Source organism: Indicator indicator, chromosome 2 (assembly GCF_027791375.1).
Source record: "Indicator indicator isolate 239-I01 chromosome 2, UM_Iind_1.1, whole genome shotgun sequence".
In the NCBI taxonomy this organism is placed as follows: domain Eukaryota; kingdom Metazoa; phylum Chordata; class Aves; order Piciformes; family Indicatoridae; genus Indicator; species Indicator indicator.
This window is the reverse complement of record NC_072011.1, coordinates 34,661,611-34,681,732: the sequence shown is the minus strand read 5'-3', so window position 1 is coordinate 34,681,732 and position 20,122 is coordinate 34,661,611. Positions and strand designations below refer to the sequence as shown.

The 20,122-nt window shown below is 35.9% G+C and overlaps 1 protein-coding gene across 1 annotated transcript in view; it reads right to left on the bottom strand.

The window, feature by feature from the left end:
• The window catches only part of FMN2 (formin 2), a 168,377-nt gene that overhangs the window by 135,949 nt on the left and 12,306 nt on the right, over nt 1-20,122 (bottom strand). Inside the window, exons 2-3 of the mRNA XM_054396857.1 lie at nt 13,409-13,575; nt 1,559-1,706 (exon numbers count right to left, since the gene is read on the bottom strand). Coding sequence (XP_054252832.1) covers nt 1,559-1,706; nt 13,409-13,575 — 315 coding nt within the window. The remainder of the gene's footprint in view (nt 1-1,558; nt 1,707-13,408; nt 13,576-20,122) is intronic.

Genomic DNA, 20,122 nt, shown 5'->3' with positions numbered 1-20,122 from the left:
TTTATCAGCACCTCAAATAAATTTTGAGAGCTATGTTCCATTAAGAAACAGTCACAATACACAATTGCACATTTTACTTCTAATTCTATTTTCTTAACATTTTTGCAGTTTTTGAGAGGGCAGTGGTTGAGAAAAGGAACAGGCAAGTACTATAAATGTTACATCTGTATAGTAGGTATAATATTAAATAGAACATCACAGAATAGAAACAAACCATGTATAAAATGAATACATTTAAAAATTATTAGCATTACCCTCCTGGTGGAAATACTCTTCCAAACTGTTAAAATTAATAAAAATCTTGAGATGTAATCAATGTTCTTCTATGTGTCCTTTAGCTAAGTCTCCCTATTAAGAAACATAACCTGTCCTCTCAGGCAATTAGTTCTAACACCATGACAGCACTGTCACTGAATACAGCATAAAATAGTAGATTAGACAAAAATTTGAGTAGCCCAACAGTCCAGTACTGCAGCATTCCACATTCTCACTTGCATCAGTGAAATGGATGCAGAAATGTTTCCTTGACCTCTATTAAAAGCTGCTTTGGTAAAAGCCACAGCATAAGCAGAATAAAACAGCAGTATTGCAGTTTTGCCTGCATCACTTATTTTGCTTGTGAAAGTGGGAATAAGCTATACCAGTAAAGTAATGCCATGATAAATGGTGTCCAGCAGGGAACACTTTGCTCATGACCCAGAGGAAGTGGTAGAGAGGTTCCAGAGAGAAGCAAATCTCAAATTAACTCCACCCAAAGCCTATAGGTAATACAAAGAGATCTGCGGAAATAATTACTTAATTCTGCAAATCTGAGAAATGGGAAAAAAAAAAAAAGAGTAGTAGGAAATGGAAAATTTGATAATACCCAGTGGCTCTCCACTGAGGTCGTGGGAATGAATGCAGCTTGAAAGTGTTGAGAGCCAGTGAATACTAACTAACTCAAAGCTAAGCCTCCAAAAAGCTGTAGTGTTTATCCATTAGCACTACTAAAAGAAAAAAGTTGAAATTCTCTTCTAGATTCCTCTGTCAGCTACAACAGGGTTTTGTCTTATTTTTAGGCCTCAGCTTAAACAAAGCTTTTCATGTGTATATAGAAGATTTCACAAATTTGGCTAGTAGAGTAACCTTACAAATTTTAAGATAAACTGACTTTGTAAACAAGACCTCAATTTGTTTTTCAGATACTCCCTCCTACCTCTCTGTCAGCAAGGAACTGCTGAATCCACAAAAGAATACCTTGCACCACTAATAACTTTCAGTATACCATCAGTGAGATCTAAATTTTTCCATATTTTTAAGAAAAGTAAAGTAGTCATATTTCATGGCTCTGAGGGTATGTAAAAGAACAAAGAACACCTAGTAGATGTCAGGTGCACATCTTGGTTGTTAACAAAAAGCATGAATTTTTGCTGAGTATTTCTGTTAAATCAGGTATTCAAGATTCAAAATCAGGTACTTGTTAGAAGTTAGAATTTTAAGTTTATATTTTGGATTCTAAAAGACATCAGCTCCCCCCCCATGCCATACAATAAATCTTGTCTGTTTCCAAAAACTATACCTTCTCCCTTAATTTTGAGACTTTGTTCTTCATCTGGAGGTTTGGGTGGGGGCCATGAAGAAGGAATTCTCCTGGGAAAGCTTCCTTCAATGTAATCTGATGAATGTGTGGGTTGGCTAACTGCAGCCCAAGTATAAAGCTGGTCTTGCTGTGGTTATTAAAATAAAATTAAAAAAAAAAAAGAAAGGAAAAATGTTGAGAATTTCATATAGAAAGATAACCTCCAAATATTACAGATTTTGTTCCTGATACAAATAGTTCAATATCCATCTCTATACCAAGGGTATATATTCTTTATATGCTCATCTCCTGACAAAGACTTAACATAAATCTATATTAAAAGACTTCAATGTTTCAGTTTTTTAATTACATCTATTAACAATAGAAAATCTAATCTTTTAGGTATTTACAGCACAATGAGGTGCTAGAATACTGTTCAGCACTTTCCTTTTGAGAATGAGGAACTCTCTGTCACTTCTTTCCTTAGAGAGATAACAGGCTCTATCCATCATGACTGTACTTTTTTTTACTTTTTCTTACTTATAGGTTAGGGGAAAAAAACATTTCAGTCTACACTCCATTTAATCTTTTTACATCAAATACAGAGGAAGGAAAAAAAGCAGAATTATTTCCTTCCCAAACCGCCCCCACCCCCCCAGAAAAAAAATCCACAAAAAACCCCAACCAAACAAAAACAATCCAAGAGCTAAAAGCATTCTCACTCCTCTGGGCTCAAATCTGATTGTATCTTTATAACTCAACAGCTTTGAGTTTGATTCACTTATTAAAAGTGGGAGACATCCAGACTGATGAGAGCTACGGCAAAGATGCTTTAAGACATCAGAAAGATTTTAAATGATGACAATTCAAATAGTTATTCTTGTGACTCCAAATATGCATCCATATGTGTATCTTGTGATTAAATATTTATAACATTGTAAACTCCATAGAGATCAGCCACAACAACTGCCTGAATATCCAGGTAAGTGATCTGGAAACATGCAAATATAGTACAAAACTGATGCAGGCAGAGTCATATCATATAGTAACATTTTCTTATCAAGGTCAAACTCATTACACTTCATACGTGCTGTTAATAGCTCAGGTAAATAATTGGTGGTTTATAGTTTTGCATTGAATATTTCATTTTTAGATTACAGCTTTTTTTTTTTTTTTTTTTTTTTTTTTTTTTTTTTTTTTTACACAGGTACCACACATTAAAGAGACATGCAGGTGTAAGAGCAAATAATTTAACACTTTTTGGGGGGGATATCACAATTCCACGTGACTAAGCTTCTACTCCAGAAACAAATTGCAATAAGAACTACAATATTCAATTGAGAAGAGCTTAGAACAGAAATATTGGTTATAAAGTAAAAAGTTTTTATTTACAGAGAGTATCTCAGTCAGGATCAAAGGCAGCACATTAGATCTTTCCAGCACAAAAAACATGGCAAAGATCCAGTCATATACACAGACTTCAGATCTTTAGATAAAGGTAAAGGTAAGGGGACAGAAAGGTTAATAAATAAATAATCATTAAATCATGCTCTGTATGTACTCCTTAAAAATATGTTCCTTGAAAAGCCTAATCTTTTCCCATTGCTATGCTACCACAGGTGAACATGCAGACAGGCTTGGTTAATGCAGCTCCTGAAGTAAATTAATACTTTACCTTTGTCTGATTTAATTTTTGTAAGAGGATACATATTTTGGGGTTTCTGTCTAATTTCCAATACTGTGGAAGTAAAGAGGACCTGAACATATTGTGTAATGAAAAAGCACTAAATTTTGCTTTTTGTCTTGTTTCTGCACCATGAAAATCTCAAAAACACAGACAAAAATCAGATTCGAAAGAAGTCATCAAGAAAACAAGAACAACATTGGTTTTACCCACTCTACCACTTTACAGTGTCCAGGGAACAGAGAGAAGAGTAGGCTCTACAGTGGGTTACATAGGTAAGCACAGTCAAATTTTCAACAGGATTACAAGTAGGGTTATAAAGCAATAAAACAGAAGACAACAGACTGTAGATAATATTGACATAGCATGAATGAGGAAGACAAACAGTTAAACTGTTCCTGAACATGGTATTTCACCATGTGAGTTCCTGAAAGATATGGTACAATCATTTAACAACAAAGTTTTGAAGTATGATTAGCCTACGTGAATTGATATATCTATATTAAAAAAAAAAAATCACGGTATGTCTCAGAATTATTGTACAGATGGAATGATATGTTATAAGAGTAATATAATACATGAAATACCTATGGTTCTGCTGATAGAATTGACAGAATGTGAACTATTAAGCTATAAATAAAGACATCACACAACTTCACAACAGGCTCCTACTCAACGTAGAAATCTACAAAGATCAATGTAAACTTGCAAAAGTGCCTTGAAGAGATTTGCAATACAACCAAAATGTATCCATGCTCAATTTATAAATAGGGTGTTTAACAACAATTACATTATGCACAAATTAAAAAACTTAATTAAAAAAAAGTTAAAAACTCTTAGGACAAAAAGTTAGAAGGTCTGGACTTCAAACTGATAATCAATAAACTATCCTAGAAATGTTAAAGGATTAAGCCTGTCTCCACTTTTCTGCCCTTCAAAATAAATGATTCATTTGAAAGTCCTAATTCCTACTAGTCCTACCGTTTAAAATCGAATCCACTATCTTTTGTCTTCAGCTCCTTGTCAGTTAATACATTAACCCATCTAATTTCTCCTTTTCCAAATCTGATAATGCTATAGAATATTTTGAAGAAAGATATATGTAGCCAATTATATATTTAAGTACTATTCAGGTAAAAGAAACAAGATAATTTAAAAAATTTAAAATTCATATTTGTCTAATTATTTTAATACAAGCCAATGAATACTCGTACCTTGATCGAGCCTCGAATATATCTGTACTTTGCACTTCATCTTGCTCAGATGTTTAAAGCACTTCTTTTTCGAGGGGAAAAAAATAATTATATCTATCTACTTCCTTTTAATAAGCGATCCTTGTCTTATTTATTCAGGCTCATGGCTGGGCAGAATTTGAAAGCTTAAAGCTGTTTGAATCCAGCACACTAGACATGATGTCAAGAAGAGTTCTCATTTCCACATATCCTTACACAGCACTTTCCACTGGTTCTTAAAACTGCAGGGCAGTTGTACATGGGCAAGGCAAACTGCCTGCAAGATCTGATGATACCTAATCAATAGACATTTTACCACTTATGGATGCTGGTGTTTAGAATAGAGTTACAGAGAATTAGGTCTGTAGTTTAACTCACTCTCTTCCCAGCCAGCTCTCAGTAGGCACAAAGAACGACTTTTTGTTACAAATATTCATTCTCAGGTACCACAGTGTTAAATTTCAGGTACAGGTTATATTAAATATTAATAACATTTCATCATTGCTTGAGCTAAAGATATGCTTTCCTGCTAATCTTTAAAGATGGAAGCCAATGCTGTAAGATACTCGAAGTGAGAGCCTCAGGGAAATTACAGAGAAAGAGGCAGGCAGACTCAGAACTAGAGTGATGACTTGCAAACATCAGAAAGCATACTGCCAAATCTTGGGCTTTCAGAAAAGAGGTCACTCGTTTTTTCACACAGAGAGACTAGGTTTGTTCCAAAGGCCATACTCTGAATTACAGATTATCCCCCACTGCAGGAATATAATGTGCAATCTTGAACTCGTGCTTTTGGAAGCTGTATTTCTCCTGGAGATATGCAGGCAATAAGACCTTCTATTCAATACCACTTATGTGTTTAGTCAACTCTATCTGCTTCCAGTTTAAAGGACAAAGACAGCCATTGTAAGAAACACTCAAAAGAGGTACAAGCAATAAATTTACACAACTGTCAAAATTGGTTGCAAAAACATGAATCAGCAATGTGAAAATCAAGGGGAAAAGATCTGAACAGAAGTATTTTGACAGTTTTCAAGGGAAAAATGTGCAGTCAGATCGTGCATGGCGAGATGGGAAATGTGTGGCAGTACAGAAGCACACTGCTATGTGTGAAAAGCATCTGCTCTTCAGCACAGCACACAGGGGGAAGCACATTAGTGGTTCACATACACTTACTTACACTAATGAATTGGTACTAAATGCCATGATGGCTCCTGTGTTAATCCATGATGGAATCAGGTCCTATCTTACAGAACATTTATTTTCAAATAAACAACTTGAACATTTTTTCACTGGAACCTCAAACATGCAAATTTTTTCTGAAGAGGGGAGGACAGAAGGGTTGGCATGTCCACAGGCATGTACAAATAGGCCAGGTGTAAAGACAGAGTGGTAGTTACAAAAGGGTTGCTACTCATCAAATTCAGTCTGGCTGTGGACAGCCTTCCAATGGGAAGAGCAAAGAATGGAAAAAGCATAACGGCATTTAAGATGGATCTAGATAAAGTTTTAGGAGTTACATTTTATGGTACTTGCAATAAGTAGGGTCAAGACTACATGAGTGGTGTTTTCCAGACAGAGAGATCTGAAGAGTTTTTACATTTTTGTATATAACTGCTTGTCTTTTAAACTGTTTCAGGTGCATGGAAGGAATACTTTTTATCAATTCAGGAAGTTGTACACAACCTCTAAAATCAAAGAAAGCCAACTGCATATTTTCACTGCATATAAATACTTAATTGGACAAGCAAGGTTTCAGTTGGAGCAATTAGAGCCAGACTACCTCAAAATGCTCTTATCAGCAGGAGACTGCTTTATTTTAAGCAGCTTTTAAAATAAAGAAATCAATACTATCAAGAATGGGGAAAGTGATTTATTTTTGATGATCGTTTCAGTAACAAAGCTCTGTATGACCGCTGACAAAAATCAGCGATTAAACATAGCTCTTAGCTTGTACCTTTGGCTGTACTAGTGAGCACAGATATCTTCCAAGGCTGAAAAATAGCAAGTCAGTCACAATACTGTAATATATGTCTGAAGTAACTCTTTATCCTCATGAATTAAATTTGATGCTTGAGCATTTAACTTCAGTGATTTGTAATTTTTTCAGAAAATTAATCTTAAAACACCTCAAGTATCAAAACCCCATTCACAGCCTTACAGAATAGTAGAAGTTGGAAAGGACCTCTGGGGATCATCTAGTCAAACACCCCTGCTAAAAGAGTACCTGACCAGGTGGGTTTTAAGTAATTCCAGGGAACAAGGCTCCACAACGTCTCTGGGCAGCCTGTTCCAGTGCTTCTGTTACCCTCACAGTAAAAAAATTTTTCCTCTGATTCAGATGGAACTCATGTTCCAGTTTGTCTTGTCAGTGGGCACCACCAAAAAGATTATGGCCCCATCCCCTCAACACCCACTGTGTAGGTATTTATAAGCATTGAAAAGATCCCTTCAGCCCTCTCTAGACTAAAGAACTCCTCATCTCTCAGCTTTTCCTCTTAAGAAAGATATTCCATTTCTCTAATGATCTTCGTAGTACTCCACTGGGCTCTCTCCAGTAGTTCCTTGAAATATTTCTTTCCCATGAAATGACTTCAACCTCTTGAATGAAACTTGCTTTATCCCATCAAACTTTGCTCAGGATTCAATGTCATATCCTGGATATATGACAGGCTAACAGAATCAACAGTCCTGTATTCAGGCCCTCATGGGAAAAGACAATCAGAAAACTGAATTTCAGATTCCCACATCTATTCTCATTCTGTTACAAAGTTATTGTTCTGGTTTTCATATTCCCCAATAAATTCTACATGTAATATAACTGAATAGTTTGAACTACTGAACTTATTTACAAACTTTCTTTGGAAAAGGGAAGAAAGGTTGGCCTTCTAAGAAACAGAAGAATCCCAAGATCTAGTTTCATTACACATCCTACTTAAACTCCCATTTAGAAGATCACATCCCAAAGCCACTAGGGCATACAATCAGGTGTCCTTTCTCATTCATTTTTCTCCAGAAATTCTAAGATGAGCTGTAAAGTGTTTAATGATTTCTTGTCTCAGCCTTGTTCCAAGAAATAGTCAAACAGGATGTGCTAAACTTTGCTCTGAACTTATCTCTGCAGCTATGAGGACTGTGTACCTGACAAGTTGCTGTGCAAGCCACAGTTCACTGAGCAAGTTCTGGATTCAGGAGTCCTGCATTAAAAGCTGAAGCTTACTGTGCAAATACCATGGAATCTGTCAGGGGTCTTCAGGTGGAAAGACCTCTCCCCACAAATTGCTGTCACAGGCAAGGTTTAAAGCTACACATTGCACACAAAACCACAGAATGGCACTTGAGCAAGAAACTATGACAAACAAGTAAGGGAGTGAGAATGCATACAGAATTGGAAAATTATAAAATTGTGAGAGCAACTTGTGGACATTTGGAACTCCCCCACTGCTTGAGGTCTTCAGGATTGGTGAAACAGATATATCCCCAGTAGTGACTATCCCTTGCTTTAGTATTTCCTGGCTTTTTTTCCTTTCCTATATGTCTAACTTTTCTCTTTGCACACTGAAGTGAAAGTATGATTCAAGTGTCTTAACCAACAACTTGGTTCTGTCTCAGTTTCATTTGGAGGCTCCTTAGAAGAACCTTCTCTCCTGTGACAGTGGGTTGAGAAATGAGGCAACATCCATCATTAGTTGTTTTCACTCAGTTCTGCAAGAAGTTAGATTCTGACAAATTTTAATAAAAAAATAAAAGCAGCTTCATTAGTAATTTCTTTTCACCTCTATTCCTTTTGTGAAGGTAATTATTACTACTGCATAAATTTCCTCTTGAAAATAGAGACATGCAATATACATAGATTCATCTCTCACTGTATTCTCAATTCCAAGCTAGAAGAAGGACATTTTGTCATGGCTGCCATTTTTAAGAACACAAACTAATGTAAAAAAAGTCATAAAATGTAGTGATCTGAAGGTGACAGGGTGACCACCACCTTCACGCCATGCACAATGATACCGAAAATTTTAAACAGGTGGTGTAAATTCAACATCCAGTATGTGCCTCTTGAAAGAGTTTTGCAAAACAGCAAGTGGATAAATAATGTTCTCTGCCAAAAGAAGCATGAAAACCTAGCAACATCCTACATGTAATATTCCTTAATTGAAAGTCTGTACAGTAGTATCACCATAAGTAAGTGGTAAGATAAAAAGAAATAAAAAAGAAGGCTAGAAGACTGCAGGACCACATCAAACAACTATAAAATAAATATGCAATGAAAATACATTAAAAAAAAAAAGAGAGAGAGACAGGAATATTTCAGCCTAATGATTGCCCAGCTGTTTCCATTTTAATACTCTCAGGAATATTCGGAGTTGCTCACACAAAAGACAAAACATCATAAAGTATGATTGGTTAGTGGAAAAGGAAGAGGAGACATGGAGGCTTTGTTTTAGCCAAACTCAACTGCTGTGACAACCTGCATGAACAATCTGTTTTCTCTGCTCTAGTCCATAATTTTCACTTACCTTGTGAAGTCTTATTCCCTACTGACATCCAATATATTGCTGTGACAAATTTCCTAAGATGGGAGTACATGCAGTCTCACACATTTTATTCCAGAACATTGAAAATATGCTTGAAAAAATGCTGCATTGCCAGCTTTGTGCAGCACTTTGCAAGAGGAGTTCTCCTAACTGAAGGCAATTTTTGAGACAGTTGCTCTTTGGAAGCTAGCCACTGGTATTTTGGCTCTCTGATTTCTGAGAAAGGAGCCTGTCTGCAATCCATTTAACAACTAATTTTCAAGACTGGTGTGAACAGTGCAGAAGTTAAAAATAAATAAAATCTTCATGTTACTGAAGACTCCTGCATCTTACCTGCAAATTCCCACCATATGCTACTATCCATCAATAAAAAAAGCGATGTCTTTATTGCTTTAAAAAGCATTTACATCACCACAGGTGGCCAGGACATAATAAGAAAACAACCATTTTTACAGCATTACCCATTTATGCTGACTGACTCTCTGCTTCCTTGTGGAAGCATTATTTTGGAAATAGAAGACAACCAAATCAGGCATCATAACTACAAATTGTACATGGAACAGTCACTATTCCAAACTGTTAAACATACCTTTCCATAAATTCACATCATATAACAATAAAGAATATAACCATTGAGCTTTTCCATTGTAAAACATGCTGAAATAATTCATAAATGTTGACGGTATTAACAGCAGCAGTCAACACAGTAACATTAAAAAAAAATTAAAAGATGTAACTAGAACTATCCCAATCAAAGTGACATCAGAAATAAATATTAAAGCTTATCATGCATTTCAGACACATATGGAAGAAGATAATGCTGATTAGTGCCACCTTAAAGTAGTTGTTGAGCCCTACAGTGTGCAAGAGATATTAAGTTCCTCAAACAAATTTTATGGCATGGACACCAAAGTATGCTCAATTTTCTTCTCAAAAGCACTTGCAAAATGATAATAGAAATCTTTTATCACAAAATAATTTCAGCTCTTAAGTGTTTTAAGAGGATTTATGAGTCTTAAACCTAATGTTCATAAACAGCACTCCAAAGTACTTGGAAAATTTGTCAGGGAAAAAAAAAAGCAGGAATCTGCTAAGCAAGCAAAAAAAAAAAAAAAAAGGGTCCATAGCTTAACACTGCAGTGTGAACTGCAAAGTGTGGAATTGGAAATCATAATTAGAGACTAGACATCCACAAGGTGTAGTAGTTGCAACTGCTGAATGAAATACAAACACCAAGTACAGTCAATATTACTTAATAGCACCGTGAAGGTAAAATTTTCTTACATTTACTGGAAAATGCCAGCTGCTTCTATTGGTATATGAGCAGTTTAAACTCTAACAAAAGACAATCATCTTGTCTCCAAACTTAGCCATCTTCTAGCTTCTGTAATACATCATTAGCAGAGGAAATAAGCAGATGAAATCTCTGCCTATTGAGAATTGTAATCCTCCAACAGGTGGCTGCAAAACTGCCTGTGATCACATTCATGCCAAAGATGCACTATTTAGTCAACTCGGCCTTGTGTTTTACTCTAATAAAGTAATATGCTAAAAAGCTTAGAACTACAGCTTCACTACAGAAATGATATTTAATTCCACAACAGAGTCATTTGGGACTGATAGAGGTTTTCACAAAGTATTAATTTCTTACATATTATTCAGTCAGGTGATATTTTGTTTTAATCTGAAACTTCAGAAGTTCTCTTGAACAAGTCACTATTGATGAAAAGGAAAATATGTTAAGCAAGCAGGCAATAGTTGTTCAAAAGGTAAGCAGTTTTTCAGAAAATACTCTTTGAATAAGCTTTTGCTATTCTATCTTTCTCTAAGTTGCATATTTACTAGCTTGGTCATTCAAAGTAAATTATATTTTTTATTTTTAATTTATGAAATGCTAGCAGAAGAATGAAAGACTGTAAAGACAGTCTGACAAGTAAGAAGTCATGACATCCATGAGGCAATAATTAGCATCCTCTCCAGGAGATGAGAAACTAACAAATGAGGCGTTGTATTTCTAGACAGCAAATCTGCCATGGTACATTTGCTTACTAAGATACTCCTTATGTTGTTAGACTAGGGAAGAAGAGCTACAGTCAAAATTTTCACTCTTCCCAAGGACAAACATCTTAAAAGTTCTAACCCTGTCTACGTCTTACTTTTAAAGCTTTGTTCAGCTTTGTTTTCAGATTTAATCTTGCATCTGCCACAATCTGTTTCACAAGAAGGAATTGATAAAATAGGTCAAATGATAAAAATGTAGAAGTTTTCTCATAAGTACTTCAAACATTGAAAAAGTTTCTATCCTTTGAGCTATGACTTGAAATTTGATGAAAAAAGATACTGCAGGAACGTGCAATTGCCAATCATCATTAAACCTATCAAAAATCTGACCAAGTTAAAAGCTTCTGAAAACTGGATACTATCCTCAGCATAAATGTGATGACAGCCACTAGTTCTCTGAAGATTTATGCTTTCATTGGTTGTTGGCCTTTCATGTTTGCCATAAACTAGCAAAGGAACAAACAACATGTTCACAAAGCATAACTTACATCAGAAATACAAGTGCTAAGGATTTAATTATAACTAGCTTCCAGAAGGATTATAGTACTAGCCCAGGGAACGCAGAGCTGTGAAAGTTGTCTTCACTGTTAATATGTTGCCTAGTTGCAGTCAAACAATGTGAAAGAGAAAGAAATGGGATCCAATGAGATAAAAGGTTGCATACAATTATTTAAACTGGTGAAGGAAAGACCCACACTGAAGCCTGGGCTATCTTGGAAGAAACCAAAAAAAAGCCAGATCTCTTGTGTGTTACTGACAAAACAGACATAATGTTTGTATATATGGTTGTAAGACAGGCAGAACAAGTTGACCACTGGCATGAATAATAGAGGATGAGAATATAATCAGTGTGCAATTGCAAACATTTCAAGACATCAGAGAGTTCAGCATTAGCCATGTTGAATTAAATTCACTGGAGAACTTCCAGAAAAGGAGATCTGAGTGAGAGAATAGGACTGTTAAATAGTCTGTTTATATTCATCTCAAGCCATGAGCAACAGATCATAGAGTGAACAAAATTTACTGAATTATTATACCTAACATCTTCAAAAAAACAAAGTCTGTGGGACCACACTTATGCAAAAGGGGAATAATGGATTTTATTCAACATAAGAATGTAGCAAGTTAAAACTCAGAAATACATGGGATCAATCACAGCAGGAGAAAAGAAAGGACTCAAGGAAAGATTTCAATGGAAAAAATGTTGACAGTTCTGAAAAGAAAAAAAAAAAAAAAAGCTAATGGAGTGAAATAAAAAGCCTTATAGGAACCAGACCAAGTAAAAAAAAAAAATCAGAATGGTCAAGTAAGTAACATCACAGAACAAGCAAACACCAGAGCTGGATGTAGCAAGCAGAAAAGAACAACAAGGTGGCAGACAAACCTGGCTGGGACCAAGATGGATTTGCAAAAGCTTTTCTGATGGCAGTTTCAGTTGAGTGAAAAGGGTTAGAGGAACCAGGAAATGATCTCACAGATAACCTATATTATCTAGAAAAGCCTCTTTAAGAATTCATTGGACAAATTTATTCTTCCTATTTTCCCTTCACCAGTTGTGTCAAATCGTTCTTTTTGAAAGATGAAAAAAGAGTTAAAAAGACTGATATTATTTCATGTCTATGCCAATCATTTTTTGAGTATTTCTATCCAAGCTTCAGCTTGATGTGTAGAATAGGGATAACTATACAAGTAAGTTATCAATTAGATATAATATTTGCACATTATTCTGAAGTTAATAAGTCAATAGAAAAACCCTGATTGTCATCGGTCACATAAATCACTACAAAAAAATGTCAAAGATAAAACTTAATGGCAAAGATCATAAAATTAAGCTGACTGTAAAACTTTATGGGTTGTACAATATCATACAATAGAAAGACGATCTAATGTTGAATTCGTTATCCAGGAGGAAGGAAAAGTATGTTAAGTGATGTCGACTCAGCGGTTTTGTAACTCTATGCAAGCTCCACCAATGAAATGTTCTGGCCAGATATCCCAAAGGCACAGATGCCACTACAGCTGGAATGCTGGCAAATTTGCACAGATCCCTGCACTATTTTGCATCAAAAGTCTTTTCAGGGGGAAAAAATTATCTAGTGTAGACATCCCATTTGGGTTCTGTAAAGTTTTGTGATGTGCTGTTTTCTGTGTTCCTTTAATTTATATTTTTGGTGAAGCAGCTACTGGATTGAAATACAAGTAGTCCTATAAAACACTTTTCATTAAGTCTTTTTCTTTGAAGCAAACAACAGATAAAGAACACTATAGAAGACTAAGATACAAGTTAAAAAGTTAAGAAATTAAATGAAACCTTTTACAATATTTCAATACTTACATCAAATGTGGGCGTGCTTTGCTGAGCACTCTGATTACACGGTTCTCTGAAGCAGTCGGTGAATGGAAGCAAAAGACCCATTGCAATAATGCGAGAACACAGCTTTTCTGCTTCCTCTTGTGGTGCATTTTCCTGCTGGCTGAAAAGCTTTTCCAGAAGAGTTCGTCCTGCAAGGTCATGAAAGAGATCAACAAGAATTTGTACCTGTCTACAGATTAAGGCATTATAATACATATAGAAAATCTCAACTACTAGAAGAATAAAACATGAAATAAATTTTTAAAAATTCCTTGATAGCGGTATCTGATTATAAGCCTTTAATATAAAATATTGTTATCTAATATTTTGAACTGATATGTACCTAATTAGGATATTTGAAAAAAATACACATTGTGTTGGCTGCACTGGGGAGTAGGAATGAAAAGCATGAGATGCTATTGTAACACCAATCTCCTACTGCTTTATAGTATACAACTGTCCTGATGGGAAAACTGAGATATTATTGAGAAAAGAAGTAAGATTTTTCCAAGGGTGTCACAGCAAGTTATTACAGAATCAAGTCTCCCAAATCTTGGAATGAGTCTTTGGAATGATGATAATCTTTAAGAAATTGTGCTCTATTTCTTTGCAGAAACTGTTAATAAAAGAATAACAGCAAAAAGCAGAATAATAGCAAAAAGCCCCAATATCTATAGTGTTCAAAACTGCATTTAATTGCAGAGTGCTCCAAACTAAAATGCATTGCCACAAGAAGCTATTCAGAGAAGTAAAACTTTTTAAGAGTGAGGAGAGACTTGGGTCAGACTTTGTGATCAAAGTCTTTCCTTCGTTATCTCACCAGAGAATGAAAGAAGGAATAAGTTATAAACATCTGGATATTGAAAGTGATGTATAGCCCAAAGTTTCTGTATTTTTTTTAGTTTATAGGATAGTTTGGGTTGGAAGGGACCTCCAAATGTCATCCAGTCAAATACAGACTAAAATAAAGAATACAATAAAACATTAGAAGTTATTTCTAAGATTTTCCTCCCTACATCTAAAGATCTGATAATTCTCAATGATGACTCCAAGTTGCCTAGCTTTTTATATAGGCACAATCCAGCCTATTCAAGGGGATAAACTTATACAAAGTTTTGTTGTTTCCTGATTTTCCTTTGTTCCTTGATTTCACTACCTAAAGGATGATGCTAACATAACTCTTATTCAACACATCCATCTATTTAGCTAAAGATACAGTTCAGTTTTTGAATTTTCAAAAATCATTAATTAGTTTGAGTCAAGCTTTCTTACTGATGGATAAGGGACATGATTTTTAACACCAATTTACCCACATCTTTAGCAAACACAGCAATCTCCTTTGTGAAGAAAGTGTAGATAGCGAGCTATCTGCTAACAGATGGTTTTCTGAATTGTTTTAGTGATTTTTCTTTTGGGGTAGTGCTGATGCCGACTGGTGCTGTAAAAGATAACTAAAAATAAACTACCCTAGCTACTGCCCTCTTACTGCAATTAATGGATTGCCCTAGCAATGAATACTGAGTTTAAGCTATACAAGCAAGTTTTAGAGAAGAAAAAAAAAAAAAAAAAAAAAGAGTACAAAACTGTTCTCATACTGGCACCAGAGCACCAATAGGTAGCATTTCTGTGGCAAAGCACATTGTGTTACCGTGGTATCACCGTATGTCACTGAGTAACTCTCAGCAATATGGAAAATTGTATTGTTAAAGGGATTGCAAGAGGTGAGGATGATAGTGAAGTTAATGCTCTACATGTCTAAAGTGCACAGAAGGAAACATCATAATAAAAAAAAAAAACCCAAACAAAACAAAACACCAGAGGAAGAGCACTCTGAACACACACACACACAGAGACACAGAGACACACACAATTATGCAAGAAAAACTACAGATTTTTCTCTGCTATATTAAATATCAAATGTTGTACATGACTTTTGAATGTCAGATTTGATATATGTGCTTTTCTGTCTGGATGTTTCAACATGTAAATAATCTTCTCATGTTTACACAGACTGCCCCTGCACAGCCAGAAGCAGAACAGCCTCCTGCCTTCTCCCTCCCTTTCACCTTAACCTGATTAACAGACATAAAATCTGTAAATAACAAATAGGAAATGAGACCTTTGTTTACCTTAATCCATCCATTAATATGATAGTTTTTGTAGCACTTCTTCATATTCTTGTTCAAGATTGAATACTTTGTTCAGAATCTTAGCTGTCATTCAGTTGCAGTTTAATTCATGTAGTTGTTATTGCTTAGTGACTAAGTATTGTCTAAACATACTCTAGTATTCAGACACTATAAAATAAGTATATATGTTTTAAAAGACATCAAAGAACTTAATTTCTCTTACTCTTCTCTGCATTATTTGTATAATTTTGTCCATCTGAACCTGAAACGTTCTCTGCAATGTATTGGTAGTTAACTGGGTAGTAAAATATTTAATTCTATTACCTGTTGTTTTTTTAATCCACAGTAATAAATTGCTTAACTCTAACTTTAGTATTATTAATCTGTCATTTGACTAAAATATACATTGAATAATAAATAAAAGTTCTCAACATATAGCTAATAATGTTTAGATGAAACTGTGCTCTGATATAACATCCTTGCTATGAGGATCTGAGAGCACAGAAGTCTGAATGACAGAAATACATTTTGCCAGTTCAGTTAGCATTTTACCATATTCAAGCTAAAAAAAGTTCATTTTTCAATGCATAGAGAAACAGCTTCACTGTTGTTACAGTGGAGAGCTGGAATCCCCCCTCCCACACTGACAATAACCAGGCTAGCTCAGTCTGGAAGCAAATGAAGCTGTATTTATAGGCAAAACTACAATCTATGATGAAATGCAGTGAATATGTACAAATACACACTATTCACAACATTTACAAATATGCATAATCAACAGAAAAACACAAGAAAGACCCTTGGGCCCCTCAAAAGAGAGGGGCTGTGCTGCTTTTCCTCCCCCTTCCCAGAGCAGGCAAAGGGAAGAAAGCCAAGAGAGAGGTTTGTTAAACTTAGCTTGTCAAAGTCAGTATGTCGGGTGTGCGTTATCTATATTAAAGACATAGTCTTAAAACCATCACAACTGTAAACAGCTATGAAAAACATCTCTCTATCAACAGTGAAGGAGTTACACGTTTAGAGATATTACTAGGCAGACTGTTAAGCCACTGAAGTTTTGACCTAACCAGCTGGGGCTTATCATCAAATTCAATGGTCATTACACGTTAGAACCACCCATCAGATATAAAAAGTAGCCAAAGTTATAGAAAGGACAATATATATTTTCCTTAAAGTGGACTGAGAAGGTAGGAAAAAAAAACCAAAACACTAAATAAAATGTATCAATACTTGAGAATGTCACTCATTTCCTTGGGACAACACTAACCATGATGCACTGTCAATGGAGTCACAGAATCATAGAAGGGTCTGGGTTGGAAGGGACCTCCAAAAGGTCATCTAGTCCAACCTCCTTTGCAGTAAGCAGGAGCATCCTCAGCTAGACAGGCTACTCAGAGTCCTGTTGAGTATCACCTTGAATATCTCCAGGGATGGGACCCCAACCACCTCCCTGGGCAACCTGTTCCAGTGTTCCACCATGCTCATGGTAAAGAACTTGTTCCTAACATCCAATTTAAATCTACTCTTCTCTAGTTTGAAGTCATTGCCACTTGCCCTATCACTGCACACCTTTGTAAACAGTCTCTTTCCATCCTTCTGGTAGGCCCCCTTTAGGTACTGGAAGGTCATTATTAAGTCTCCCCAGAGCCTTCTCCTCTCCAGGCTGAACAGCCCCAGCTGCCTCAGCCTGTCCTCATAGCAGAGGTGCTCCAAGCTCCTGACCATTTTCATGGCCCTTCTCTGGACCCCCTCCATCAGGTCCATATCCCTCCTGTATTGAGGGCTCCAGACTTGAATACACTACTCCAGGTAAGGTCTCACCAGAGCAAAGTGGCGGAATCACCTCACTCAATCTGCTGGCCGTGTATCTTTTGATGCAGTCCAGGATGGGTGTAATGTTTCCTTTCTTCCAGTCACCAGGGACTTCACCTGACTGCCAGGACTTTTCAAATATCATGGAGAATAGCTTGACAAGAAGTCACTGGAGCACTGTATTTCCTGACACAGATCAAACTATTTTACATGAAGGCAAAACCTTTGAAAGGCACTGTTCACCAAGTAGTTCCACCATCATTAAGGCCATCTGATACATCTTTCACCTACTTTCAGTTTTTACTACAATGGAAGCAGTCAAGCTCTGAATTCCTTTGCAGCCCAGGGAGGCTGGTGCTTCATCTGCCCCTGCTTCACTGCCCTCTGACACTGCCTGTTCCTGTACTGATATCAAAGCAAAAGATGTTTGTAGAAACACCAAGAATAACATTTATGATTTTGATTCATGGCAAGAAAAATATTATATTTTTGTTTAGGTATAGCAAAATACCTCAACACTGGGTGTTGCAGGCTTTGAACTACTTTGAAACAAGAAATGGTTATCCAGCACCCTATCTGCACTAGACATACTTGGAATTAATTCAAATTAAAATTACTTTGTCTATATACATGAAAGTGACTGTTCAATGCTAAGCCTTGAATCTGTTTGTTAATCCATAAAACTAAAACCATAGCCATATTTAGTGTTTAGGCTAAATTCCAGGCACCTACAACTGCAAGATTGAGCTACACTTTCCATCTTTGGTTTATAAATGAAATGCAGCAAAAAAAACCCTTCTTCCTCAAACACCATTAATCTCCCTATATGTGTAACTCACCTTCAACCGGTGAAGATGATCAGATTGTCTATGCTACCTTTAAAACGCAATGATAAGCAACTTTTTTGCATGCCATGAAAATAGTAAAGAATAAAGATATCTCAGATCTCCTTATTTTCTCCTAAAATATTAAGTTCTCATTTTTTTACATTAAAAAGCTTTTCTTCCCAGAAAGTTTATTAAATTCCTGAAGTCTATTCTTATCTTTTCCCTAAGTATTAGTTTGGTGAGGAATGGAATGCATTAGAAGTTTTGAATTAGAGAAGAACTACAGTTAGGTATCAGCTTTAGATCAAATCAATATTCTGATTATCTTGCCAAAACCCTTCAAGAAATAATATGAACATAAAATCATAAGTTATTTTTCAGAAGCTTAGAATGACTTACTAAATCCCAAAAGACTTTGCTTTTTTCTTTTCTTACAAATGATTACACAATTAACTAACTGAAAGAACGGAAACATGAAGTTTGGAAGTATCAGATACTCTGGCCTTCTATGGCTATTTTCTAATATGTTTACTGCCATGGCTCAGTCTGGGTTTTCTGGCTTAGCTTCCAAATTCCACATTCTCCACTTCCATGACATTGGCCACTACCTCCCACTCTCGTGAAGATGAAACATTATGATCTTTTCCCCTCCTGTATGACAAAGATTACAGGTCTTCATCTCACCCTTATGATCAAGACATGAGTAACACTATTCATCAAAACCATCTCTGTAGAACACATGAGCAACTCCTTGCAGAATGTAAATTCACTGGTTATAGTATGGCTTTCATTCACATGATCATCCTTTTTGAGGAAGGCAAATAATTGTATTCTTGAATGATCATTTTCAACTTCAGAATTACATCAATCACGCTTACTCAGAATACAAGGTGGGGGAAAAAGAAACCTACCTCCCCCAAAAGTCATTCCACAAACATTATTTCATATAATAATGGAACACTGTAAAATATTAACTATGTGGGGTGTGTACATACACATGTATATATGTATACTACACTATACTTTCATATAATATGAAAGTATCACTCAGTATCACCTAGAACATGGCCACAGATTCTTCCTTGGCCTGGAGAGATGTATGTTTGTATGTATTACACCTACTTCCATATGGCAACAGCTGCTACAGACCTTGGCCGTCAGTACTGATAATCTGAACCACCTTGTCTGTCATGACCTTAGCAGTGAGTCACTTTGGATGGGAGAGGTTGCCTATTCTAGAAGGAAGCACATTAGTCTATCACAATTTCTGTATATTTCTATACAACATCATGATCATGTTGCTGGCTTTGTATTTGCTTAATTATTGAGAGTAAGAGGAGGCATGAATTGAAGTGAAAAACAAGACAAAACTACAGCCACACTAAAAAAAAAAAAACACCACACCAAATCACAGACATGAACACACTAAGGCACTGCACTAGAGCAGAGCTTGCAATAACGTTTGCCTGAGGATTATGCTGCTATAACCTCACATTCATCTTTAAAGATGTGTTTGCTATCCTCCTTACCCTGTATTTGCAAAAGCCTTGGAGCACAGCAGTCAGTGAGCACAAGTAGAGACTAATGATCAAAATGAATTGTATTCCAAAATCTCCACCTTCTGCCAGTCTCCCACAATTCTCTTTGAACTGCCAGAGCACTAAATTACACTTTCACCATTAGCACAGTAGCTGCATAAGCACAATTTAACCTGTACAGAACCCTTAGCATAGCACCCGCTCTGAATGCCCTGTTCAGTTACATTGAGGCTTAACTTGACTCAAAGCATATTCTGCATGCATCCTCAAGAGCTGAAATCCACTTGTCTTCCTTTCCCTAGTTTACTCCTTTTTTTTTTCCCATTTTACTGAGGTCAGAAACAGCAAAGAGGTTTGATAAGCTTTGAAGCCAAAAGTACCATAGGCCTT